Source organism: Chelon labrosus, assembly GCF_963514085.1.
Source record: "Chelon labrosus genome assembly, chromosome: 12".
NCBI lineage: Eukaryota > Metazoa > Chordata > Actinopteri > Mugiliformes > Mugilidae > Chelon > Chelon labrosus.
This window is the reverse complement of record NC_140345.1, coordinates 2,397,988-2,425,301: the sequence shown is the minus strand read 5'-3', so window position 1 is coordinate 2,425,301 and position 27,314 is coordinate 2,397,988. Positions and strand designations below refer to the sequence as shown.

Genomic DNA, 27,314 nt, shown 5'->3' with positions numbered 1-27,314 from the left:
AATGTGACAAGGAAATTCTCCCTTTTAACTGGAAGAAACCTTGAACAGAACCCAGCTCATGGAGGGATGCATTCAGGCAGGAGTGGATAACTTCAGGCCATGGAGACTGGGCAGGTCAATGTGTAGGCCATCAGTGAGTAGTATGGAGCTCCACAGGTCAGAACCACACAACTCCAGACCAGAGACAGAGACAGAAACAAACGCTGAATACCATGAAGCTAAGATTTATTGCAGGACTGGTATATGGTATATTTTAACGCATTCCCTTTCATTAGTGAAGTGGCAAATGAGTGTACAGCATATCATCTAGAACACTAAAAGTTAAGAGTTCATTTTGTTTACTGCTGTTTAAGTCTCACAAACTATTAATGTCATCAAAGAATTGTGTGGACAGTTTTCTCCATGAGAGTAATATATTCCTGTACAACATATTTCTGATTCTGTCTTTGTTACAGCGTGGCCAGAGCACTGCAAAATACTGCAAAAACGACAAAAGCCTCAATATCGATGAAATATTGAAGAAAATAAACCAAGATCAGCCAGAAAAAGAAGAATGTGAATATGTCTGTGCCAAAAATCCGCCCAAAGGCGAGTGTAGTTCTTGCCCTCTAGATTCCAAGAGGGGCCCCGGTTAAAAAGTGCTTATCCATTTCTTTCGGCCTGTGTGTGGGCTTTCCTCGCATAGCATGCTGAGGACTTACATGAAATAAAATAAATACAAAACAATTCTGGCTGAATTACTAGACTGGGTTTGTACTTGAAGGGTGAAAACATTGGTAGCTTCCTGTCTGCATTAAAATCAGATTTTGTTGTCTGTAAGAGACGTGGACAGAATGCATTCACATGAAAATGTCTAAAGGCTGAAGTGTAATCATTTATGACTTCCATACACACAGTTAGGTCCATACTATATGTTTGAATACTGACATATTTTAGCCATTTGCCAAAACATAATCAAGATATAGCTATATTATGAATAATAGGTTAAAGCACAGACTGATTTGTTGGTGTTCTAAATTGGAGGGAAGATGTACGCAGTTTGCCCTTTGGGTTCACCCCAAAGGGCAAACATTCACAAACCTCATGAAAAGCAATATTAAATGGATCTAAGAGCAACCTGTACCCAAGTTGTGTGAAAAGAAATGGCTCATGATCTGAAGCATACATCATCATGTGTAAAAAAATAGTAGATACACTGTAATGGCATGAGCATTCACAGCTTCCAGCAACACTGGGTCACTAGTTTTTGATTTTGTGATAGAAGACAGAAGCAGCTGGATGAAAGGTGCATCAGTATTGTGTTCAGAGCTTCTTGTGGGTGTGGAAAATCAGCCCGTAACCTTCTGGAAACCAGTAAATCCCCTCTATTAATGCACACAGAGATCCCAGAATAAGTCTGCAATTTAAAACAGTTTCTAGGAACAAAAAGGACATAACACATTGGAGTAGTGAAAGAGTAAAGTAAAATTTATTGTATTAACGTGCTGTATGCCAAATAAAATATATTTAACATTTTAAAATTTGAATATTGAGAAGAATAGCAAGATCAGCAAGAAAAGCTCGAAAGGATTTGTGTGGGTGTGTACGGCAACAAGTCTTGTGATCAGCTTGCAGCAGGGAGGCAATGTTGGAATGCATTACAAGTAAAGTCAAAATGAAAACATAAATAGCTCTGTTGTCTAAAAATAAATAACAGCGGCATCTCAAAGTTGTCTGAGCTACAGGTCAGGTGATGGGAGTCAATTCTTCCAGACAATGAATTAGGAGTCATACAAGACGCAGTTTCTTTTTTACATTTCTACCAGTCTTTATGTTCAGTGTCTACTATCTGTCTTGGTTGGTGGTAAAATTACTGATTGTGTATGGGTACCAACAGCTAGGAGACGCATCAGTATTTAACTACAATAACAGGCACCGTGCCAAATACAGTACACTGAAAATTGTATCAAGGTGATATCACCTGACTCAATTAAATGGTGACTGATAAGCAGTTAAAAACTAAATCAGTGAAATGTTCTGCTTACGTTTCATTTTTCATGTGAACAAGCTACATATGTAACACCTGTCTGATCTAAAGCGCCCACTGTAGTGCAGTCTTCGTCTTCATCATCGCCATCCTCTTCGGAAATGTGTGTATGTTGCCAGTAACTACTCCACAGGTCGGATTCCTTTAGCCTCCTCCAGCTTCCTCAGGGTCTCGTCCCACTGAGTGAACTGCTTGGACAGCAGGAACATCTGCCAATCAGGGGACAGGTGTCAGTGGGTGGAGCTCAACTCCTGCAGCAACTTGTGTTGTTAGTAATAGAAAAGCAATTGAGCAGCTGATGGACAAGTATTTATGTATTATTTTCTTGTCTTTTTTTTATCCCATGAGATCAAGCATTACATCTTGATGTTTTTAATTATAGAATGCCAAAGTATTTCTATGTGTAATACTTTGTTTTGAGGTCATTTTTATTTTCCTGGAATAAACAGATATGTACCATTTTGTTGTACTCCTCGAAAAGTTTCTTCACTTCCTGGGACTGAGCCTCAGTTTGGTCCTGTAAAACAAACAACCTTACAGAACCTGTGCGGTGACAGACACAAAGATCTAGATGGAGACAGAGAAAGAGAAGAGGGTACCTGCTGTTTGATATGAATCTGTGACAGCCGCTGCAGCTTGGTGGCATGTTCGGGTACATCTGTGCACAACAAAAACATACAGCTAACACAGGCCTAAAAAGCCAGACATACAGTACTCCAGCATCTTCACGTTATTCAACCAGCAATTATACAACTCAGATAAAAAAAAAACATTGCATCACTGTGGACTGCAGCATGCGGTCAAGGGACACATGTGGAGCTATAGAAACTACTTTTAATGTCTAATTAATAGAGGGCAAAATCACTGGCTGCAAAACAGGTAGCTCGTAACTCTGTATCTGCAAGGTGAAACTCACCTCTGATGTAGTTACTGTCCAAGAGTGGCTGCAGATTGTTAACCTGCTCCAGCAGAGAAGCTTGAGAAAGCAAAAAGTCCTCCTCTGTAAAGACAAACGCACAGAATCAAATGTGAACTGCTCGTTTGTCCTTCTACAACAAAACCTCAGGCTCATGAGATTTATTTATTAAACAGTAACACTTCCATGCACAGGATTAACTGGATATATTTACGGCCCTCCTGGTGCTTACCAGCAAGGATGAACTCCAGTTTCATGGCATCAGGTACAGTGATGTGATCGGTGAACTGAGGGTCCAGGTACTTCAGCAAGTCTTCAACTGCAACACAACAACAATAATTATTATTGAAAACATAGTCAAATCTGTCAAATCACTGCAAGACGACTGCGTCTTTAATTTATTAGATATTTTTCACAAAACTTTGCAGCCCTTCTAGTTTTCAATCTTCAGTAGCCACCTTGAATGACATTAATTTACAAATCTATTGCTGGTGCCTAATAGTTATGGCACACACAATTACATTCTAGTCCGGTCACCTTCACTCCACATCTAATAATAATAATAATACATTTTCTTTATAGGCGCCTTTCACAACACTCAGGGTCACCGTACAAAATTGCTTAAAATAAAACACAATTAAAATACAAGAAATAGTTAAAATAAAACACAATTAAGGTACACACAAGCATAATATAGAACATATAGTTACAAACAAATGACAGATAGGATGGGAGATAGAAGTGAGACTATGGAATGGAGTAGGCCTGTCTGAATAAATAAGTTTTGAGCTGAGATTTGAAGGTGGTGACTGAGTCTGAATTTTTTAAGTGTTCTGGGAGGGTGTTCCAGAGGCAGGGGGCTGAATGGGAGAAGGCTCTGGACCCCATGGTGGTCAAGCGAGCAGGTGGGAGGGTGAGTTGTAGTGATGAGGATGACCTAAGAGTGCGGGCAGGAATGTTTATTTGGAGCAGGTTAGTGAGGTAGTGAGGGGCGAGGTTGTTTAATGCCTTGAAAGTGAGAAGTAGGATTTTGTAGCTGATATGTAATTTGACAGGAAGCCAGTGGAGTTGCTGCAGGACCGGTGTTATGTGACTTATGGAGGGGGTTCTAGTGATGATTCGTGCGGCGTAGTTTTGAACCAGTTGTAGCTTATGGATGGATTTGTCAGGTAAACCAAATAAAAGGGAGTTGCAATAGTCCAAACTAGGGCTGAACGATATATCGTTATCGTATCTATACCTAGATATGAACATTCAAGATATTAATATCGATCAAGCAACGATATAGACCAATGACAAACATATGAGGGCAGGAGTGAGGGAGATGCCGACTGAGATGCACACACTCCATACACCGCGGGGAAATTAAAAAGAAAGAAAGTAAAGTGACATGAGTGCGGAAGATAATGCGGCCGGTGGCGGTGCAGAATAGAGGGTGACAATTTTTCGGGACTCCCGCGGGTCCCGCTATTCCCGCGGGAGTCCCGCGGTATGGGAGTCAGTTTCACTGTTGGTAACGTGATAGGGACAGGTTAGAGAAAATAATCAACGGAGCGGGACGGAGCCGGAGATTAAATTAAAAAAATGACGCTGCAATTCGGTGAGTGCACCCAACTTTAGACAATAACATATGGAGTGGGACGGGATTTGGGAGTCTCTCTCGTGATTTTGCGGGACAGGATTTTTTTGGGGGGCAGTCACGTGATCAGAATATGACGGGAGTATTTTTGTAGGATGGGATGGGAGCGACTATTGATTACGTGTCACCGTCTAGTGCAGAATCTGATTTGGTGCCAAAACATAAATCATCCTCCATTATCTGGAGGTATTTTGGATTTAAAAAGGATGATGTAAACCAGAGTGAGGTGTCGTGCAGGTTGCGCTTGGCGAAAATTGCGACGAAGCAACGAAGAGTGTATTGCAATGAGAGAAACACCGGGGACTTCTCAGTCATCCCAAAGGAAGCCCAATCAAAGTTTGATTGCTGATGCGTTCAGCAGAGTCGACGTCCGCCAGGCATAAACACATTACAGACACTATAACATACCACATTGCAAAAGATATGGTACCTGTGTACACAGTCTAGAAAGAGGGCTTTAAATATGGTTCGGACGCTCGATATCGAGATATCTGGTATAATTATCGAGATATGAAATTTTGTCCATATCGTTCAGCCCTAGTCCAAACGGGACGTAACCAGGCTATGGACAAGAGTGGCAGTATTGTCAGTTGAGAGGGATGGACGGAGACGGGAGATATTGCGTAGGTGAAAATAGGCTGAACGGGTGATGTTGTTAATATGAGAACGGAAAGAAAGAGTGGTGTCAAGGATGACACCCAGACTCTTAACCTGGGGAGAGGGGGAGACTGGGGAACTGTCAATTTGAATGGAGAAGTTATTTATATTAGATAGGGTGGTTTTGGTACCAATGAGATGAATTTCAGTGTTACTACTGTTGAGAAAGTCAATGACTATCTACCATAAAATACAACAACAAAACACAAAGACACTCTTTCATATGACGCATGAATAACTGCACAGTGGGGAGGAGTATCTTTTAGGAGTAACCTGAATACTAATAACATAAATAAATAAATATACTGCAAGCCTCTAAGTGCAAGGGTTGATGCAAAAGTGCATGACTCACTCTTCTTGTGCAGGATCTTTACTCGTTCCCTTTTGTTGGCAGTGCTGCTCAGACCTGCCTGAATCCGGGCTAAAGACTCTACACACTGGAAAAAAAAAAAGACACTGATTAGAATTAATGTTAATAAGGGTTTAGAGTTGTCTTTTTAATTATGATGCTATTTTCTCTCAGTTACCTTGTACCAAGCTTTTGACGATTGACTGAATATGTTCTTTTGCATACTTCCCAAAAAACATGTAGGTCTCATTCTGTGTACAATGACAATACTTTCCCCCTAAGTATTAGGTAATTCCAACTTCAAACTTCAGCTGTCAGTAACATACAAAGCACTACATAAACAGGGCATTATGCCACTTTCTCCACCCCTGTAAATACAACATCAACCACAGCACAGACCAACTTCAGTGCCTCTTTGTGAGTCGAAATAGCTTTTTCACATCACATGACGCTCCAACTGGATAGCGCCTGTGCTGACTCACAAGAACCGTCACATCTTCTTAGACCGTATGCCATAAACCATGTACAGTATACTTAACATTACTGCCGGACACTGTTAAAGCATAGCCTAGGATTCCATTTTCATAAATGTGTTCTCCTAAATATCTGACTAACTGAATTCTGTTCATTCCTTAGGTGCAAATCCTGCTTGAGATGGGTAATAAAACATTGTGATCCTCATCTGTGTTGCTTTCTTCTTGTTATTGTTTTTCTTATAGAGGCCATTTCAATAATGCTTTTTTTTTTTTTTTTCTCTCCAATTGGCCTCAGACCAATACTGGAAGCAATTATATAAAAACATCTAATTGAATATTAGCACAACTCAACTGCCCACTTAGGGTGTTCTGTACATTAGGCTACTCGTAAATAATTGATATTATCAGCAGACTCAAAAAAACTGGCTTATACAATTTTGATTATACACTATGAAAGATCTCGAAGGCATCACTCAAATAGAAGCATATTATTAAGTATGAAAAATATGGATACTTTGTTGTGATGATTAATAAAGATAAAACTAGTCCCGGTCTGTGTATCGACCCTGAATGTAATATTTAAGACTGTATAATTATGACTTACACAACATATAAGTAGATTCATACACACAATGATTCCATTACGGCCTCATAGCTCATAGCTAACCAACACTAGCTACGTTAAAGCTGCAATGCAAACCCAATAAATAAATAAACGAACGAACAGCTGACAGAAAATAATATAACACAGTCGTAGTTGTTATCATCACAATTAGGTGAATAACTGTCATACTATCTTAGAAAAACTGATCGTACATCCATGTATCAAATACAAGGGCGTTAACTCATAGCCAGCGTAGAGCCGTCATTAGCTTTGCTAGGCTAATAGCTAGCTAGCTACTTTGCAAAAACCATCCCCCACTTATATGAGCAGATATTGTTATGGGCAAACCTTCACAGGTTTTCCACTTCTGTTTCTTCTCTCGCCGTGTATACGGCTCTCCAGCGCCTGAAGACGCATTTCCAGGTCATCAGTCTCCAATGTTTTATCCATTCTTGAAGGAATTAGAGAACAGTCCGAGACAGAACAGACTCCAAACAGCCTAATGTACGTATTTTACAAGAGACGTCGCGTAATGATGACGCGCCCGCAACGGATTGACGTTTCTGCTAGGTTTTTGTAGGGGGATGCATTACCTACAGACTTTTGTAATGCGCAAGACCTTCGGTACTTCAATAAAACTTTTTATTTGACTCAGGGGTGTCATTATTTTTGCTAACACGGCTAAATTAAAAATGTTTTTGTAGTTTTTGTACTAAAGATTTCTGTCGCCGGAGGTCGCTGTTTTGCAGTAAATAGGATATTTCAGCTGTTTTTCCGGTGACAGCAGGGGAATGACAACACCGACTGTTACGGCCCTTCTTCCATTCAAGTTGACTACAAAACATCGACTAAAAGTAAGGTTTTCACTCACGTCTATCTCATTCTCCTACATAAACAATTCCCGTATGTGGCTAATATTAACATTATCCAGGAAGCAGACACATTTATCCACTGTGAACAATTCTTTCGCAGGTTTCCACTAGCCAAGTTAGCTCACCTAGCCCTCAAGCTAACGTCAGTTTTTTGCATTAGAGCTGCGTAGCTGGACAGACGTGGAGTTAGTCTGCGAGCCCAGCAGGTGAGTTGCTGCCTCTTCACTAGACTATAACTTGGTTATACCGCCACTGACAATTTACTAAAGAAATATCCGGCTTATCTGTGGGTAAATAACTTGAGTCGAGGCTGTGCTAGCTTAAACTGCACCTGCTACTTAACTAAGGTTTGAGGGTGGTGATGCTGAAAGTTTTGTTTTATTTTTTGCCTGTCTGCTCTATTCCTGACAGCAGGAAGCGGCTGGCGTTTGGACTTAGGCATCCGTGTTTGGGGGAATTTATTCTTTATGTGCCACTGGGAGCAGCAGCATGGCAGATGACAAGGACGTATTGAGAGACGTTTGGTTCGGCCGGATACCCACCTGCTTCACACTGAATCAGGATGAGGTGACCGAGAGAGAGGCCGAGCCCTACTATGTAAGTAGAACAGTTAGCGTGTGGTCTCACATGGCCATCAAATCAGGGGAAACACCTAACTTTCGTTTTTGCCTGTAACCAGTTTTTAAAGATTCGCCTCCATGCTTCCTGGAAGCACCAACTAAGCCTACAGATCTTTATTTGACACCAGTACGTGAAGATGAATAGTGTCTTAATGTTTAGGTAAAGACAGGTGATACATAGATAAAAAGTTACTCCTACTAAGACTTGGACTTAGATAAACTTTATTGAGCCACAAGGGAAGTTGCTTGGTTGAACATACACTCACTGAAAACGAATGCACTTTATTATTTGGCGTGAAACAAATCCCTCTTCATAACTGTTAAATTATTCAGTTTATTTTGAAACGGCATGTAAAAGGTGGTAAATCAACTCTATGGTCGTTTTGGAGGGTGTAGTTTTTGTGTTTTCTGTTACTTAGCCTAGCCCACTGATTAAAATGGGGTTTTCGAAATTAGGGGTGTAACGACCTGAACTGAACCGAAAAACCACAAAACCCAGCCCACGGTCCGTACCACAATACTCCCATTGTGTACCGCCATCATTGTTTTTTTTTTCATTTGCATTTACTCTGAGTTGGAATTGTTTCCTTACTCAGACTTACAAAGCGGACTGTTTTTTGGAGAATAGTATTTTACTGTTTGACTAAGATAAATTTCCTTAATTTGTTTAATTATGTGAAGGCAATGCATAATGTCAGTAAAGTTAAAGATAATAGGCTAATTAAATCTATTGTTATTGAATGAATGTAGAGTTCCTTGCATTGATGAGACCTTGCCACGATCCCCATCCCCATAGGGAACTGAACCAGACCGTGGCTCCAAAACCATGAACTGCGCCAAACCTTGGAGTTGGTGTATCGTTACACCCCTCGTCAAAATACTAGTACTCAAAATGAGTTGGCACAGTACAGTCCCATAGTACCATAAACCACAGTCATGAAGCAAAGATTTAGTGCAGGACTGTTATATTAGAATGCAGTTGTTTTCATCAGTGTACCTAATGAACTATCTGTGAGTCTACAATAGCTATGCTATTAGCAATGCACATTCGTTAAACATATGATTGTTTTCTTTGTACACTTTTCTAAAGGCTGGTTACAGGATATATTAATTAATAGCTTTAAGAGAGATAAGCTTGTCAAACAAAGTCTCTTACAAAGACGCACATGTATTTGGAGTCTCAAACTAACCTTGTAAATGTATACGTACTATAAAGAAGAGGTGACTTGGGCTGAACTAATGGGCTAAACTAATAGTGGATTGAAAGGTTGTGGTAAAGCAGCAGAGCCTATATGCATATGCAGTAGTAAACACATAGCCGACATCCATCCATCCATTATCTATTACTGCGTGTCCTTAGAGGGTGTGCTGGAGCCTTTGCAAGCTGACATTGTATGAGACGCGGTTACACTCTGGACAGGCTACCAGTCTGTCACAGGGCTAACAATTAACTATTGACACGTTCATGTGCAGAGAAAGTTCTGTGTTCTAATCCATCGGCCAACTGGGGCATTTCTGTGTGGAGTCTGCATGTTTTCCCTGTGTGGGTTCCCCAGCTTTGGTGTCACACTCACGCCTCCACCGCAGATGTGTTCCATCTTTATTGATCCAAAACAATCAATCTGAAAATTGCGGAGATGGAGAAGCAGCCGGAAATACTAAAACGGAAACACTGCGCTAGGGTCTGTGCAGGGTCTCCATAGGGGTCTGCGCTGTCGCCGCTGTGCAAAAGTCTAAACCGCCTAAGTGTAAGCCCCGCGAATGACTGGCGATAAACTAGGCTCCAGCCCCCCGTGACCCTCCAGAGGACAAGCGGTTACAGAAAATGAATGATTGCGCACCTACGGGCAATTTAGAATCACCAATCAACCTAATAAGCATGTGTTTGGACCGTGAGAGCAAACTGGAGCACCTGGAGAAAACATGGAAAACCATCATAGAAGGACCCCAGCTGACATGTACCACGCCGGTTTGATGCTATGACAAGAGCTTTTTCACAGCAGACATTTGACTCATTCAGAGTCGTGGAAGCATGTGTCTTCATTATGGCTGCATTCCATCTAGAGGAAGTCCTCCATTGTACAATGCATCATTTGGAGATGTTAGATGTTAGATGTTATCTAGCCTGATACTGAGGCAACCAACATGCAACAGCAGCTGAAGAAGATCATTAACATGTTTCTAAACATTTTGTGTCACAATTTTTGGGCATTTTATAATAGTTTTCACAGCATTTAACATATTTCTAAAAATAGAAATATTAATAAATAACAGAAAGCATGCAGACGCAGACTAAAATAATATGTGCTCATTTTTCTCTGTCAAAAAAGTTGCATAAGAACACTGCTCTTTAAAGCCCAAAGTACAGTGCAGTACAGAATAACAGACTGTATTGTTTTAATGATGCGCCTCTTCCTCTGTGCTCTTGACTACTCAGCTGCTGTTACCCAGGGTGAGCTACCTGACTCTGGTCACAGACAAGGTGAAAAAACACTTTCTCAAAGTGATGAGGGCCGAGGACGTGGAGGAGATGTGGTTCGAGTATGAAGGAACGCCGTTGAAATGGTGAGCGAATGATTTTTTAATGAGCTTGTTTTACTAGTACCAGTAATGAGTTTGGGTACATATAAAACTTTACATTTCTTATCTTGTGACTGTTGTTTTTGTCTAAATGTCAAATACATGTTAAAACTATGATTTTGTGTATTTTCATGCCAGAATACCATTTTCCTCTTATGAAGACTATATTTTATCAGATATGCAGTTGATCCAGTTAACAGAATGCAGACACAGAGTCTTTCCACAAGGTGGCAGTATTGCAGGTCTTACTCTGAAGGAACCTTGTTTACAGTAACATTGAAGTCGAAAAGTGATTCCATTTTTAATAGTAAACTGTAAGTTATTGTAAATTTTTGTAGTAACCTGCAATGGAAGCTGTGACCTGAATTAGTACAGATAAACATGGTTTATTCACCCTGTTCTAAACACAGGAAGTATCAAATTATTTTCCTTTCAAATCATCTCGCCCTATCCTCTGTATCCTATTCTCTAACACCAACTACCTTCATGTCCTCCTTCACTACATCCATAAACCTCCTCTTTGGTTTTTCTCTAGACCTCCTGCCTGGCAGCTCTAACCTCAGCATCCTTCGACCAATATATTCACTATCTCCCCCCGAACATGTCCAAATCATCTCAACCTGGCCTCTCTGACTTTATCTCTGAAACATCTCACATGGGCTGTCCCTCTAATGTACTCATTCCTGATCCTGTTCATCTTGGTCACCCACAGATAAAAATTTCAACATCTTCAGCTCTTCTACCTCCAGTTCTTCTTCCTGTCTTTTTGTCAAAGCCACTGGTCTCACCACTGTTCTTTAAACCCTTCCTTTCATTCTTGCGAAGTATCAAATAAAAGTGTTGCAATGAATTTTATACTGCCCTCTACATCTCTAAAAGCCAGAGAAGAAAAAAAGAGAGCCCTAGCTCAGATTCCACTGAATGACTCTTCCTCACACTTCAGAAGTTGTGGTTAAATTTTAGTTATATCTAGGCGTTTTAAAAATGTTTATTTAAACTCTGACAGAAAAGTGCGAGAGTGAGACAAAATTTGTCAAAGAAATAATTTGATTGTCATTTTCTAAATTATGACAAAACAGGTGATGCTGTGGGTCAGCTTAAAGATTTCCCTGCAAATAATGGGAGTAACACTAACCAATGCGTGTGATGTTGAACTGATTGCAATCCAGCAAGGTTTTCTTCTGTAGCAATATTTTCGGTTTGTCTTTCCTTTATACAGGCACTATCCAATTGGAGTTCTGTTTGACCTCCATGCCTCTAATACTGTCTTACCCTGGAGCATCACTGTGCACTTTAAGGTAAGAGCCAAACAGAATGTGTGTGCATATACAGAATACAGAGCATTTTTACTAAGGCTGCAGCGCATTCAAGTCGTTTTTGAGAGAATAGTTTTGATTTTACAGCCCTCTCTCTATGTACTTATTGTACAATACTTGGTTATCACCGGGGTTGACAAAATTAAGGTCGAGATTGGGAAGAAAGAGGACCATTGAGTTGAACAGGCCAATTTTTCCCCTCAGCAATTGGTGGGAACCAAATCTGAGTTAAAAGGAGAGTGAATCTTGGATTTGTATTACCAAGACACAAACATGAGACCACAGGATTATGAATGTTGCTTTTTGGCAGTTCTTTTTCTTTTTCCATTCAGTGGCAGAAAATGTTAATAAAGCTTAAATTAAATTGTCATGCAAATGTATGTCAGAATTTTCCAGATAGTGACCTGCTCCACTGCACATCCAACTCTGTGATAGAGGCTCACTTCATGTCCAGTATCAAGGAGGCTGACGCCTTGAAGCACAAGAGCCAAGTCATCAATGACATGCAGAAGAAAGACCACAAACAGCTGTGGATGGGTCTGCAGAATGGTGAGACACACACACACACACACACACTAACACATTTTCAAGAAGAAAGACCACAGGCAGCTGTTGGGGAAATGACACACAATAAGACAGTCACACATTCACTCATTAGCCCTAAGATGCACACATGCTGTTCCTTGCAACTCGTCCACCTACACACAGATTCGCAGATGTTTTCACACGCATACATATTGTGAGCATTTATATGAGTTTTATAATTCTTTGCAGAAATTCTTGTCATTTTGGGGTGTGGTGTTTCCACAGAAACAAAGAATTCATCCAGATAGATTCCCAAATGTTGATGCAAACAGACTTACACACTTACTCTGATAACTTTCTTTTGAAGTTTAAGCGTTTCTAAACTTCTCCCACCCAAACACCCATCCTCTTCCTTATCCGTTTCAGCTCCATGTGTGCACATAGGTTAATTTCCCATTGGTTCCCATTGGTTGTTGGTTGTGACTGCAGTGTTTTGTGTAGGTGAAGCTTGGGTAGTGTGATGCATTCAGGGCGGCTGTGGCTCAGTAGGTAGAGCGGGTTGTCTACGAACCAGAGGGGTAGCGGTTCGATCCCCGGAATGTGCCACATGCCGAAGTGTCCTTGAGCAAGACACTGAACCCCCAGTTGCTCCCAGTGCGAGGCACTGGTGTGTGAATGTGTGTGTGAAAAGCGCTATATAAAAGCAAGGCCATTTACCATTCATTAGAAGCCTGTGATGTTGGTGGATTTGCTGGGGTGGAACTTTGGCCTTTTTGTGCAACTTAAGTTTGTTTTTGAAAAGCAGCTTGAGATTCTTGGAATCAGTGCTGGTCAGAACACTTCAGTTTCCAGATATATAGATGCTGTCTTTGCCTGTCAGTACCAGAAGTGACCACCAGTTCTGAAAGCCAGAGGTGTATTAAAATGTCCTTAAAAAAGGAGCAAATTCTCACATTTGAGAAGCCGCAATCTTGTGACATATTTTTGACATACTTTTTGTAGATAATTGTTTCGCAGTTTTATTTCAGTTATAAGTATATGAAATTATATCTGGACTGTTTGTGTGTACTGTAGAACTTCTTATTTTGTGTTGGTGTGCAGTAAACATGTAGTTATTTCCCCTGACTTCATCATCCATGGCTGAAGTGCCCTTGAGCCAGGTACCTATTCTCCTGAGCTCCTTGGGTGGTGCATACTACTTTGAGTGTGCTCACTTCGTTGTCTGTATGTATAGATGGATGGGTGTAATGCAGTGCTCAAATTTCTAAGTAGATTTTCTTCTTTTTCACTACTTTGGCAAATGCTAAACTTTAAATCCACAAACAATGTAATGTATTTAGCCCTCATCTGAAAATGTATTATTTGAAGATTAGTTCTGTCCGTTCTATTTTTCTCCTACTGTTGCACTGTTATTTGTGAAAAAAAAACTCTTTCTGAAAAGAAACAAGAAAGTAAATTATTTCAAGGCCTCGCTACAAAAGTAATGAGAAGTTGGAACAGCGGCAAGTTATTATGCAAATGAAGTCATGACAACACCAACGATAATTATTTACCTTTTTGCATAATAAGTTATCGGCCTGTAACTGTCAAAGCTGTGTGCTGTGCATGTGGTACTGAAAATGTTTTGAAAAAGTTTGCAGAAAAACCCAAGGGCTTAAAAACCCACAGGACTTCAGCTGCTTATCTCTCTTCCACTTTCACCTGAAACTAATAGGGTGAAAGAGAGAGAAATCTCACATATGGGAAACAAAGTTAATATAGGAGACCAGGAAATTTATCTTCTGAACCTTTTTGAAAAGCAGAGGGTGTGGTTCTTCGATGTTTTTCCCTACAAAAACTGCACTAAACAGAGAAAAAATAAGATTTTTGAACTGATCCACAGAGAAGGAGTTGGCCTTAAACATGAAAGTGAGAGACGAAACTTTATCTGAACTAAAACTTTCACATCCAAAAGAGGCTAGAAACAGAGAGGACTCAAACTTTCATCCAGGATAGAAAAAAACAACACCGAAGATTCGCGTAAAAGCAAGACATCAGGGGAGGTGGGGGATTTGAAACCAGCTTATGCTGTGTGGAATCATTTTTGGTCATTTCAGATCACCGGTGTATCTTAAACTTAAAGGACAGTCTTTCATTCTCATTTTCGAAAATGTTTTGCACTGGACACATATTTTATCCTACTACCATTAAAATAAATCAAATTAACTTTATTTACCATGTACTACATACATTATATGAACACAACACATACAAGGAATTTGTCCGCTGCATTTTAACCATCCAAATGAACACATGGCACACCTCATGCCCCAAAAGCTGCTTCTCTACCCACAAGACCATTTCTGACTCCTAACGTGAGCAGCACATAACAAAACGTGACTTTGAAGTTATGTTTTGTTAAGAATTAGGACTCTCTATAAGTATTGTCAAATGTTCACTGGAGCAACTGTTGTGCAACTGTTGTATGTCCATAATATTCAAAATAGAAACTCCCTTGGAACATGTTTCACTTCATCCTTGTTGCATGTTCTCACAACACAGGGGTACTGTTCCTGGGTTTTGTATCATATTCTTTGTTAGAATTATTAATACTATACCTACTTTTTGTAGAAGCTCCATAACAGTGTTTAATGTCTGCACATGTAGGTATAGACAAATCTGGTTGTAAATATGCCATGCAGTTTAAAGATAATAAATTGATTAAAAATCCTGACATGTGTGATTAAAGATTAAATAAACAATATTACAAATGTTTTTGTACTTAACAGGACTTGAAGTCACACTTTTACACAAAAGTAGGTTAGAAAAGCAAAAAAATATAACTAGGTAATAATGATCATTATATTTATATTGTAAAAGTAAAAGCCTGATATTAGTTACATATAGGATAAGCAGTCACTCTGATCTTCTAATACTGTTGAATGGAAATCCAGCGGATGACAGTATTGAAATGTATTGAAAAACATGTCCAATCACCGGTAGATTCGCTGACCTGTGTGCGTTTGTGTTTCTCCAGATAAGTTTGACCAGTTCTGGGCCATAAACAGGAAGCTGATGGAATATCCCACCGAGGAGGGAGGCTTCAGATACATCCCCTTCAGGATATACCAGGTAGAGTTATACTTTAGAACAACCAACAGAAGTAGTTTCTGATTCTAAATGGCTTTTGACCCGTTTTTCTTTAGTGCAACAGATTCGTACTCACTACACCTGAGAATAATGCTTAAGTTTGTCGAGTTCCTGTAGATGGAGCCAGAGGGCTGTGTAAAAAATCAGTCCTTATTGCTTCAGTGGGGAAATCACCTCTAACCATTCGCTGCCTCACTCTGTCTCATATGTCAGTCTACCGTTCTGGTATGGAACCGCTATTTGGAGTCATCGTCTATTTTCAGATCATCTAGTTGGCAGGTTTCCTTTCATCTTAAGATGCTTGGCAAAATTTGCCCGGGCCTGTTTCCCCCCACAGTATCGGTAAATAAAAATGTTGCTGCCAGTCCTCCATATTTTGCAACTGAGGTCTATTGTTGACATATTCATCACTCAGTCTTGTTTTATCTCGGTTTATATTCTGTCTAAATCAACTCACAGTGCATTTATGCCTGGCATAAAACCCACAGTTAAACAACATGAGGCCATTCATAGTTCTTAATATACAGTAGAAGACATTTGTTAGCCCTAATAACCTCATCAAATGCCATTCGTTTATGTGAAACAGTAGAATCAATGTTAATTATGCATATTTGCTTCCAAGCTGCTGGTAGGTTTACTCTTTACGTGTGCCTTCTTGTCCCTGTGTCTTTGGATAAAATAATCATACTCTAAATAACGAAAAAATAAAACGGTGCGGGGGAGACGTGTTGGATCCCGGCTTGCTTGAGTGATTTTTGGAAGTTATTAATTTGCTCCTGTTCATTTGATACCTGTCACTCTGCCAGGTTTTTGAGCAATTCCATTCACCCATGTTCAACCTGTGGGTGAGCCTCAGGCTTCAGTGCGCGGTAAGGAGGCGCAGGCAGACAGGCAGCTTCAGGTCGGGTGTTTCCACCAAACTGTTGAAGCTTTATCCTGACTCAGGTAAAAAGTCCCTTTGGAGGACAAAAAGAGGGGTGAATAAGCAGCTGGATCTCGAATGGAAAACATTAGCCTGCTGCAGACCAGACAGCGGGGGAAAGGCACTTTGAGTCAAGTGTTTTTTTTTTTTTGTTTTTTTTTATGTAACTCAGCAATGGCTGGAAAAACGTGGAAATTAAATTTGGCAAACTTCCAAGGTTTGGTGCACTTCAGGTATCATATAGAATAAATGGAAAAGTTATTTGTTTTAACAAAACATGGAATTAAAGGAATAATCTTAAGCACCAGTACAAATCATTTTACTATTTACTGAAGATAATCTTCCAGATCCACTCAAGGAAATAAAGAGTGGGAAAACATCTGGATTCTTTTAACAAAAACATGTTGACAGTCTGCTTTGAGTCTAATGACTGAAAGTAAGTGCATTTAGCCTTGATCTCAAGTCACAGCAAACAAAAAGGCCCCCTCTCTGTCACTGTTTTACTGTGAACAAATTAAAACTGCTGGGCCTGTCAAGACAAGTTAGGGAAAAAAAGCTACAAACAGCACACCAAATAGAACTGGCCTTAAATGACTGTGCCAAGTGTCATCTCATGGAACAGAGATTTGCAGATGTCAAGCGCACACCAGGACTTCAGTGTAATGGTAAGACGCTCGAGTGAACTTTCCTACCAAGCATATTTTTCCGTCACCATATCTGCTGTGAGTGCTGGTAATTTCCCATCGTGATGATTTATTATCAAGCGTGTTAAGTTTTAATGAGACCTGCCGGGCTCCACATATGGCCGCATTTACATTTTTGCACAATAACAAGGGCGGAGAAACAGCTGTCAGTCACTGTCAACACTGACGGCTTTGCATGAAGTTCAGTGCTTAAATATGCTTTTGTTTTTACTTTCACATCTTCGGCACATAAATAAACTATTTAACACTTCAACAAAAGCATTCTTGTTTTTAGTAATAAAACATAAGTCTTTAAAGTGGCAGACTGAAACATGCAGTCAAACCGACACATGCCGCCCTCTCAGACATGCACTTGTTGCAGCTGTAAAACCATGTAACTGCTGGTGGCTAGTAGAAACCCAGACCGTTCCAGTTTTGGGTGTTTTTCATGACTGAATTGAAAGTTTCCATGGTCATTTATGAGCTCAGTTGGTTTCAAGACAATTGCAGCATCAAAGCCTCTTACAACCCCACTGTGTGATTTCTAAATACACTGGAGAACATAAGCATCATTCCTGAAAAGTCTGCATTGTTGTGGAGATGGTGTGGTTTTAATCTTACAAACTGCTAAATATTTACAACCAGAGATGGTCTGGAAAGTCTGGAGAAGAGTGGGAAGAAGTTTACTATGATCTTAAAAATACTCATGGCAGTTTTTTGGGCTTTGTAACTACTTTCAATTCCATTTATCATCCTTTCACTGTCTAAAATACAATTAGGCTTCACATAAGTTTAGTTTTTGGACTAATCTGAAAATAATGTGGATGGCCCCACATTTTGTGCTTCAATTGATACAGATTTTTAAAAAATATTTGCTTTGGAAATAATCAAGTCGGATTCTTGGATGGATTTGGTTTATGTGTTTGCATTTTGATACTCACAAGTCACTGTCGATGACGTATTAAACAGTTTTAGCTGGAACTAAAGCAAAAGTGAGCTCTCTTTAAGCATTAGTGTTATTGCACAGGAAATCTGTGTGCAAGCAAAAGACAAAATGTTGAACTATATTTTCAGATAAGTTTGCCTAAAGGTTGGTCTTAATACTACTGATAGTCAAAATGAAGGGGGGAAAAAAGGAAGGAAACCTGGATATATCCTTTAATCAAATAGCTACTCGTCACAAAACCAAAACAAACTGAAAAACTAAAATTAACCGAATAATTTTGAAAGGTAAACATGTATAGGAACCCTACAGAGCTTATCTCACTGTGGAGGAGAACATCCGGTGTTTTTTCAGCCAGGTTTGTTATGGCAAGACCAAACACAACAGAACCCAGCAACGGCACTCGAAAAAGAAAGTAGATTGAAGTGATGGCAAAAGGTGCAGACACTGGGAAGAACAAAGCAGTTTGACACTCAGAAGTCAACGCGGATGATTTAACAGGAGACTGCCTTCCATGGATAAAAGCCCACCCCCTCAAAGCCCCACATCCCCCAAACACACACACGCCCTTCAGTCCTTCAAAGCCAGATTGTGGTCTTTAGTGTAAATAACATGTGCTGTGTTTGATGCAGACAGAATTAATGACAACACTCCAGTCCAAATAACAGAGGGCTCATTTCCGTCTGGACTGCTCCCCAGGCTCCTGGAGATGAAGACACCTCATGGGCATGGACAACACATTTCTCTATGTGTCTGTTTTTCTATACCATTTAGATAAAGGTAATGAGTACGCCTTATGAGCCACAAACGTTTGTGGTGGTGATCATGGCGTACTTTTCCCTATACATGCAGTATGTCCTCCTCCACTTCATCCACACATCTGTCTTTGCCGGCTTCTGTTTATGTCTTGCCTTTTTAATTAGTTTGTCTTTGTCATTTCAATTGCTTCCACTTGAGCTTTTGGCTCGTGTGATTTGCCTGTTTGGTTTCCAGTGTATCGTCCTGCTCAAGCAGTGACGCCACTCTGTGATTTAAAGAGCCAGAAAGGGCCGGCCGTCTCGTTGCACGGAAAGTGAAAATTACTATCCTCCTTTTAAAGACCGCTTACATTGTTGCTGTACAGGTACACCTCTGTTCCCGCGCCGTGACTCAGTGCTTGCTCACAAACCCTCAATGCAAGAGCAGGCGGTCCCCCTCCAGCCGCCTCTGTTGTGGTACTCTGGAAGGTGGCTGTTTGGAAGAATGCTGGTTTTATTGCCTCCAAGATATCTTGTAATGGCTGACTGAGATGAGGGGGAGGTGGTGAATATACAGACAATTACAAAACATGGGAATGCTGGAAACAGTTGTGCGTAATCATGCCAAAGGCAACAGGTGATATGCTTGTACTGGGGTGGAATGTGTTGCTGCATTTACAGTAATGGTTTCTAACAGAACCATGACTATTGTTGGAAAACCTTGATGTTTTGTAATCGGTTGTTATTGCCAAGCAGCTGAAAGGTGACTGTTAGCTGCATTAGAGTTTCAAGATGGTTCATGTTTTTTTTGTTGCATTTTTGTATGCATGTTTCACCGAGGTTATTCCCACTCCTGGACAGCAGAGGAATACTTACCTAAAATATATGGTTAAAAATACAAATTGTTGAACTGAAAAAAATATGAATACTAGTCATCTGACTCTACAAGTGGAATTACAACTATATCTAACTGTGCATGCTTTTATTGTAGCATATGTGATGATCAAATGACCACAATCCGTTGCTAACAACTATTCACTCGAGTTGCTTTACGGTGCTTTAACGTGCATGGTGCCTAAAGGAGCTAGCTAAAACATCAGAGTGATTTATTACTTAGCTCCTTTCTGAGATGATGAGACAAAAGAACGAGTTAGCAATGCCTCCGTCTGATAGCAGAACTGGTGAATGTAAATCTTTCCTCCAAGCTTGATTGGCTGCCTGAGAAATTCTCATCAGCTCTAAAATACGGAAATGTCTTATCAGTGAAGTACAGCAATCAACCTAGCATGCGACACTTAATAATTTAAAATTCAATTCAGCTTCCCTAGATGGAGTTTCTCTTCCACAGGTGTGCATTTCAAGTTCGGAGAAAATGATGACAGCTGAAAACAAGGTTGGAATTTTAATTTACCAATGGATGGTCTCAGAGTTCAGTGGAAATGCTTTCTCTCACCCCTCTCAACTCACGGAAACACATATGGATTGACAGTGCTTTACCCCAGCTCCATTGTTTTACCATCAATTAGGTGGATTGAATCCCCTCCGTCAATTAGTCGACGTCTTGAGTTCCGCCACTCTTTTCACTCAGCGAGAGCGAGCCATCTCTTTTCACCTGAATCCTAATGATGCCTCGCTCTCTTTGTGTTGCCATGTGCTGCTGTGCCAGCTAAGGTGTCACGCCAGCTGAAAAGAAAGTGTCTTCATCCAAACAGTATCAAGCTTCGCTCCCAAGGGATCAATAGCTCCTGCTTTGTACACCGGCTGGCTCAATAATTCATAGCTGCCTATTTAAAAATGCAATGAAGTAGCTGTCACTTAGCACACTCTCTCTGCTCTGGCCCTCGCCGATGATCCTGCACGAAAGGCCATGCTTCCTGTGAGTGACTCAGTCTTTCTGTGTAACCTGAGGACAGACTTTGCGCCTCCATTGCCACCTTCGTCTTGCTGGTTCGCGCCTGTCCCTGAGGTGTGTAGTTACCACTCAGTTATCTGATCCTTGTCCTTGCTGGTTTCCTTTTCACAGCTTCATGATTAGGCCCTATAGTGTGTCAGACTCGCTGTTTGACACCTCAGGTTGGGTATCTGCCTGCACCACGTTTCTCGCTCGGTGGACACAATTCTTCCATTGTCCTATAATGCTTAGCAGGTAGAGAAAGGCAGGAGTTTGAAGGAGTTTTCAGATTTTTAAATTATTTGTATCCAAATATTACATTTTCAGGCAAAGATGCACAGCCTTTCAGTAATGTTAGATGTGTTCATGAGTGAAACTGCATACATACTAAGCCACTAAGACTGTTGCTGTGGCCTATATGTTGTCCAGGCATCTTTTCTAGCGTTGATGACATGGGTCACTTAGTAACTAGAACCACTAAATTTTTAACTCAACTTTGAATTGATAGCGAGGCTGAGTTGTGCATAGAACATGCCTGCTGGTCTATCAGAATCTGATACAGAACCTGGATTTACAGGAAGTTGCAGCACATAAAAAGCATCTCAAACAAAGGAATACATATCATTTTTGTTTGATATGGCTTTCATCATAATCCTAATATTCTGAGTCAGGGTGACATGGATTGACAGGAATATTTTTCCAAGTTTATGGGGAGACGAATCTACTCTTTCAGGTCCTCTGAGAGCCTTTTTGACCTGCAGTTACCTATATAACCTTCTTGTTCTGATCCACTGTGACGTTTCTGTGTGTCTTTGCAAACACGTGATCCTCACATAGCAAAGTTTGTATAAAATTTGATATATGTAGACATCCTACAATAATCAAGTGTGATTTTAATAATGTGCAAGCATAATTTTAACTTAATTTGTGAACGCACTCATCATACGTTAATCATGTTCACTAGAGTGACCAATTTGGTTATCCATGCCTACAGAACACCAGCAATCTTACAATTGCTCTTCCATTTTCACTATGTCAACACCCTGAACTTAAATTTCAAATAGGATTTAGTTATTCCTAGGAAGTAAAACGGTAACATCTTGTCTGTAAATACATTCTCTTTAATTCAGTTAAGGGCTTAAAGTGCTTGCATGTTTAACTGCCACATCTTTCAAAACCCGTGATTCATTTTTCAACACAACAGTAGAAGTTTAAGATTTAGTTGACTAGATCCAAATCACTTTTTTCACTCTCAAAGATGGGTAACAATTTTTACATCTTGTAAGAGCTTCTGCCTGTGAGCCCTCGAGTCAAAGTCCATTACCAGCTCTGAACCTAGTTTACTAGATTTTTTTGTCTGGTGTCTGCTGGTAATTTCCCACCACTTTTCCCGCTCCTCTCACTCATGGAATGCTGTGACTGAGTTTCAGATCAGTGCTGAAGAATCTCTAGGATATCTGCTGTCTACGTCACATTTGTCTCACAGCCCCAGTGGTTGTTCTTACTCAGAGGGATTTGCTTTGTGGTCAGCATTAAGTAACCTTCAATTCCTAGATATCTACCATTCTCATCAAGGCAATATGATTCTGGTTAAAATACATAAATAGAAGGGATTTCACAGAAGAACAGATATGATTAATTGTTTCTCTGTATTATATTATTATATTTCCAACTCATACACTTAATTGTTTTGTAGTTCAACGGTTCATTGTTTGGTTTCTAATCAAGTCTTTGTGTTTAAGGGGAGAAGATTTCTCTTTCATGCAACGATTGAAACTGTTACATTAATTTCTGTGTTCTCTCCACTATTCTTTCCTTCTGAGAACCTCGAGGAGCACCAGATAAGCTTTTAGTCTGTAGAAGCTGAGTCGTCTGCCAAGTAGATGCTAAAGCAGCATTTAATAGCTTCCAGATTGATTCTGATTGGTAAAACATGTCGGCGTCACTTGTAACATCTGCCGAAATGTTGCACATTGCCAAATATTACATTCTAAGCGGTCGGGCTCATCAAAGCGTGGGTCTGCTTCTCACGCTGTTCATTCATAACATTTGCGTGCATTGCCGTGGATTCTTCTCACCAACTTAACCTTATGAACTCTGTTTATCAACTTTAAATTTCCCCTTATGTTATGACACACACTCACATACTTTGTCTGCTTTTTCCAACAAGTCTGAATTGTTGTTACATGTCTAATGAGTAAAATATAAAAAAAAAATAAAAAATTATAAACACATCTCTCTTGGGAAGATAGTTCGTGTCAGCGGACATACAAAATGTTGGTTTCTTTTTGCCTTTTTTATTACATTACTCAAGCTTCCTTCCTTATAAAACATTGTAGACTGGCCAGCTGTATACACAAGCTACTACAGAATGTACAGTTGACACACATCACCTGAGCTGCTATTGTACAAAGTTGCTTAATGAGGCAGTGAAAACATTTGAAAACATTTTTTCATAACCCCTGAAGCTAGTCTGTTTGATGTGTACTTGTTTCACTTATATCATCATATTGTAATGTTTCTCATACAATAAGTTTTTGTTGCTGTTTTTAATTGCAGACAATGAGCGACAGGCCGTTCATCCAGAAACAGTTTCGCCCTGTTTCACCTGAAGGCAATACGCATACACTGGGCGACCTACTGAAGGAGATGTACCCAGCTGCTATAACAAATGATGGTAAGTCTACACACAGTTACACACAGAGTGAAAGGTGGGTGAAATAACTCCTTTACTCTCTTTATTTTTATTATTCTAGTGAACAATACAGTGTTCATTAATCACTGCTCATGTTCTTCAAGTATTAACATTTATGCCTCAGTGCTCTGTCATGGCAAAACATCAGTAGCTAACAGAAAGAAGTAAAGTAGCAGCTTGCCATGTTTGTCCTGGGTTTTCTTATCAAATGTGCATCCTGTCGTCTTCCAGAAGTAAGAAGAAAAGAAGCACCTCTTCTCTCAGTTTTATTTTACTTACACTGCACAATGCATGTCTGAGATCCATTCTTTCAGATAATACAACCACTGGTGGGGCAGGATGAGGGAAAATAGAGGTAGTTGCCAGAAATAGTGAACAAAGATATGGGTGCAGAAGAGGAGATGGTGGGCAGATAGAGTGAGGTGCATGGAGCAGCAAAGAGAATGAGAGTGGTCCAACATAGAAGATTCAAAGATTCAAAGAGTTTATTGTCATGTGCACAGTGTATAAACATGTTTCCCTATACAATGAAATTATTATTTTGCCGTTCACCCAAATGCAATATAAAAGAAATCTTAGAAATAGAATATAAAAGGTACATATAATACAAAAATATAAGATAACTAGTGTGAATATTGATGTGCAAATGGGAATGTAAACAATGAACTGAAAAATGTAAACAGAAGCTGAAAAGTGAGCAGTGTATTATATGGCAAGTAGTAGTCCAAGATTTTAGTCTATGATTCTAGCCTCCGGTCAGCTGTTGAGGAATCTGATGGCAGTGGAGAAGAAGGACTTCTTCAGTCTCGAGGTCCTACATTTCACACTCCTGTACCTCCGTCCTGAGGGTAGGAGTGTGAACAGTCTGTGTTGGGGGTGGGTGAAGTCCTTAGTGACAGAGGCAGCTCTCCTGTGGACTCTATGCTTGTAGATGCTCTGCAGAGAGCGGACTGGAGTCTTGGTGATCCTCTCAGCAGTCTTCACCACTCTCTGCAGGCGTTTTCATCCAGGGCTTTAATGCTGCCATACTACACGGTGATGCAGCTGGTCAAGATGCTCTGTATGATGCAGCTGTAGAAGTTGCAGAGGATCTTTGGTGACATGCCGAACTTCCTCAGCCTCCTCGGGAAGTACAGCTGCTGTTGAGCCTTCTTGACCAGCTGTGTGGTGTTCAGTGTCCAAGTGAGGTTTTTGGTAATGTGGACCCCTAGGTACTTGAAGCTGCTCACCCTTTCCACTTCAAGTTCCTGGATAAACAGTGGATGATGAGGGCTCCTCTCCTTCCTCATGTCCACTATTATCTTCTCGGTCTTGTCTGTGTTGAGGGTGACGTTGTTGTCCTCACACCACTGGCCACCTCCCTCTGGTATTCTGCTTCGTCCCCGCCAGTGATGCCTCCTATCACTGCGGTGTCGTCTGCAAACTTCAGGATGGTGTTATCCTTGTGGGAGGCGACACAGTCGTTTGTGAACAAGGTGTATAGGATGAGGCTGAAGATACAACCCTGTTGGGTGCCAATGTTAGTGGAAACCCGTATGTTTCTGTATACATGATCCAGGGTGTTTTTCTCGCGGGTGGGAATGTCCATTTGTTGGTAGTATTTGAGGCATATAGGTAAAAATATAGGTTGCACTGATTGAAGTCGCCGGCCGCGATAAAAACGGCATTAGGATGAGCCGTCTCTAGGGCGTTGATGACGTCATGGATCTTGCCGAGGGCTGCCGTGGAGTTGGCTCACGGGGGAATGTTAACAGCGGCCAAATGCAAACAGTGGCCAAAAACAGCAGTGAATTCCCTCGGTAGATAGTGGAAAGCAAAGAGAGCTGCAGTCTGAACAGGTAGATGGTGAATATTTGGTTACTTCAATAGATTTTTGTTTCCAACCCAAATCCCCTTTTAAGTCAAAATCAGAACTACTACCACACCTCTCAAATTCACAGCTTGGAGGATAGCGATATAGATCAATCTGCTGAACCTCTCTTTTATTATGTATGTCCAATTTGTCCACGAAGAGGTCTGCTAATATTTTTAGTTCCTCTTGTAATAATGTCTTATGCAGCCATCTACCTGGATAAACAACGTAGAGAACATAAACTGATTAAAAAACGACTTCCCATAAATATGAACAAAATGAACCACAGGGAGTAACTCACAGAATAGATTGATGCAACACCAGGCAGTTTTATTTCTAGCCTATAAATTAAGAATTTCATCCAGCATTAAACTAATCACTGCAGAGTAAGCATTTATTTCTAAAGATGCATTGCGATGGGAACATAAACTAAACTGGGTCAGCTGGATACTGAAACTTTTTCTAGGACAGTCAGTCAAGAACCACAAGTCTGTGCAGAAAACATTAGTCAAATAATGGATTCTAATACAGTATACTGCACAGTAACTATTATATATTACCATATTTACTTAACATGTAGGCAGTGGGTCCAACCTTTTAATGTGCATTTTGACAGTAGGTTTGGCACGCAAGGTCTGTGCACTTGTGGTATATATTAGAGTTGTAGCTGTGGTAGAGGTGTGGTGATAATGAAAGAAGAGATGAGAGAGAGGGCGAGCTGCAGTCTAAACAGACAGTGTCTGCAGAGGAGGAGAGAGGAAGTAGATAAGGAGACAATAGTGTGTTAGGACAGAGGACCCGCAGGAGACTCACCTGCATGGAGGAGACGGGGCCATTAACACCCCCCAGCCCCCCTCCTCTGTCTGTCTGCCTACTTGTCTGTGTGCCATTCACTCTCATTGTCTCTGACCTCCTCCTGATTGTTTGCATCCCACATTCACTTTTATATAAAAAGCTGAAATGTTATGGGGCAGCTGTGGTTCAGTACGTAGAGCGGGTTGTCCACAAACCAGAGGGTTAGCGGTTCGATACCTGAGATGTGCCACATGCCGAAGTGTCCTTGAGCAAGACACTGAACCCCCAGTTGCTCCCAGTGTGTGGCACTGGTGTGTGAATGTGTGTGTGCTTGTGTGAGCGAATGGGTAGATGTGTCTATGACTGTAAAGCGCTTTCAGTACCAATAGAAAAGGTAGAAAGGCGCTATATAAAAGCAAGACCATTTACCATTTATGTACTGAATTAAAGGTTCAATGTAAAATCATTTGTAAAATCAGTGTTCCACTTACGACTGACACACCAGCTCATATTTTGCGATATAAGTGTATATTTTATGATTTTGATTTATTATTTCCCAGCATGTAGTCACACATAAGGACTGCCTAACTTGCAGTGTAAGCATGCACAAGTGTAATCCAGATGTTGTGTTGAAAGGCCAATTCTAAATATACATCACAATGAGGAAACAGAATTTATTTACAAATGTTTGTGTCAGGCCAAAGGACATTAGATGTGCAGCTTAACATGAAAATTATTCATAAGACATACATTCATCTCTTGTAAAATTGTAAACTTGGCTATATTCTTTGAATACACTTCAGTATACGGTATTTTGGGTGGTATTTCCTCCTTTATTCACCTTAACCGGCATTTTTTTGAATCAACTCCAGTCCTGTTGTTTAATTTGCCCAATTTTAAGGTTTGCGTGAAATTTGCATGACTGTTAGAACAACAAAGATATATCCTCGAATGTCCTCTTTTCTTACTTCTTTGAGTCTCCATAGTTTTCCTGATCTAAGACTCATTTTCCTCTTTGATCCTCTATCTCTGTCTCAGGTGTAGTCTTCAACATCGTCCATGTCTGTCATGGACGTCTTTCATGTCT

General features: G+C 40.4%; 2 protein-coding genes across 7 annotated transcripts in view; one reads left to right on the top strand and one right to left on the bottom strand.

Annotated features, from left to right (window-relative positions):
* Nucleotides 1-1,445: 1,445 nt before the first annotated feature.
* Nucleotides 1,446-7,185, bottom strand: dctn3 (dynactin 3 (p22)). The gene is made up of 7 exons (XM_084556550.1): nucleotides 7,016-7,185; nucleotides 5,591-5,675; nucleotides 3,175-3,261; nucleotides 2,943-3,026; nucleotides 2,626-2,684; nucleotides 2,484-2,543; nucleotides 1,446-2,235 (listed from the first exon to the last, which is right to left on the bottom strand). The coding sequence occupies exons 1-7, from the start codon at nucleotides 7,115-7,117 to the stop codon at nucleotides 2,149-2,151; spliced, it is 564 nt and encodes a 187-aa protein (XP_084412676.1). The 5' UTR covers nucleotides 7,118-7,185; the 3' UTR covers nucleotides 1,446-2,148.
* Nucleotides 7,186-7,427: 242 nt separating this feature from the next.
* The window catches only part of atg5 (ATG5 autophagy related 5 homolog), a 30,742-nt gene continuing 10,855 nt past the window's right edge, over nucleotides 7,428-27,314 (top strand). Inside the window, exons 1-8 of one of the 6 annotated variants that reach the window (XM_084556548.1) lie at nucleotides 7,428-7,521; nucleotides 7,640-7,745; nucleotides 7,951-8,136; nucleotides 10,597-10,724; nucleotides 11,959-12,037; nucleotides 12,442-12,604; nucleotides 15,597-15,691; nucleotides 23,445-23,562. In XM_084556548.1, coding sequence (XP_084412674.1) covers nucleotides 8,029-8,136; nucleotides 10,597-10,724; nucleotides 11,959-12,037; nucleotides 12,442-12,604; nucleotides 15,597-15,691; nucleotides 23,445-23,562 — 691 coding nt within the window. In that variant the 5' untranslated portion in view covers nucleotides 7,428-7,521; nucleotides 7,640-7,745; nucleotides 7,951-8,028. The remainder of the gene's footprint in view (nucleotides 7,522-7,639; nucleotides 7,746-7,950; nucleotides 8,137-10,596; nucleotides 10,725-11,958; nucleotides 12,038-12,441; nucleotides 12,605-15,596; nucleotides 15,692-23,444; nucleotides 23,563-27,314) is intronic. The other 5 variants (XM_084556549.1, XM_084556545.1, XM_084556544.1 and 2 more) reach the window with 5 other exon arrangements.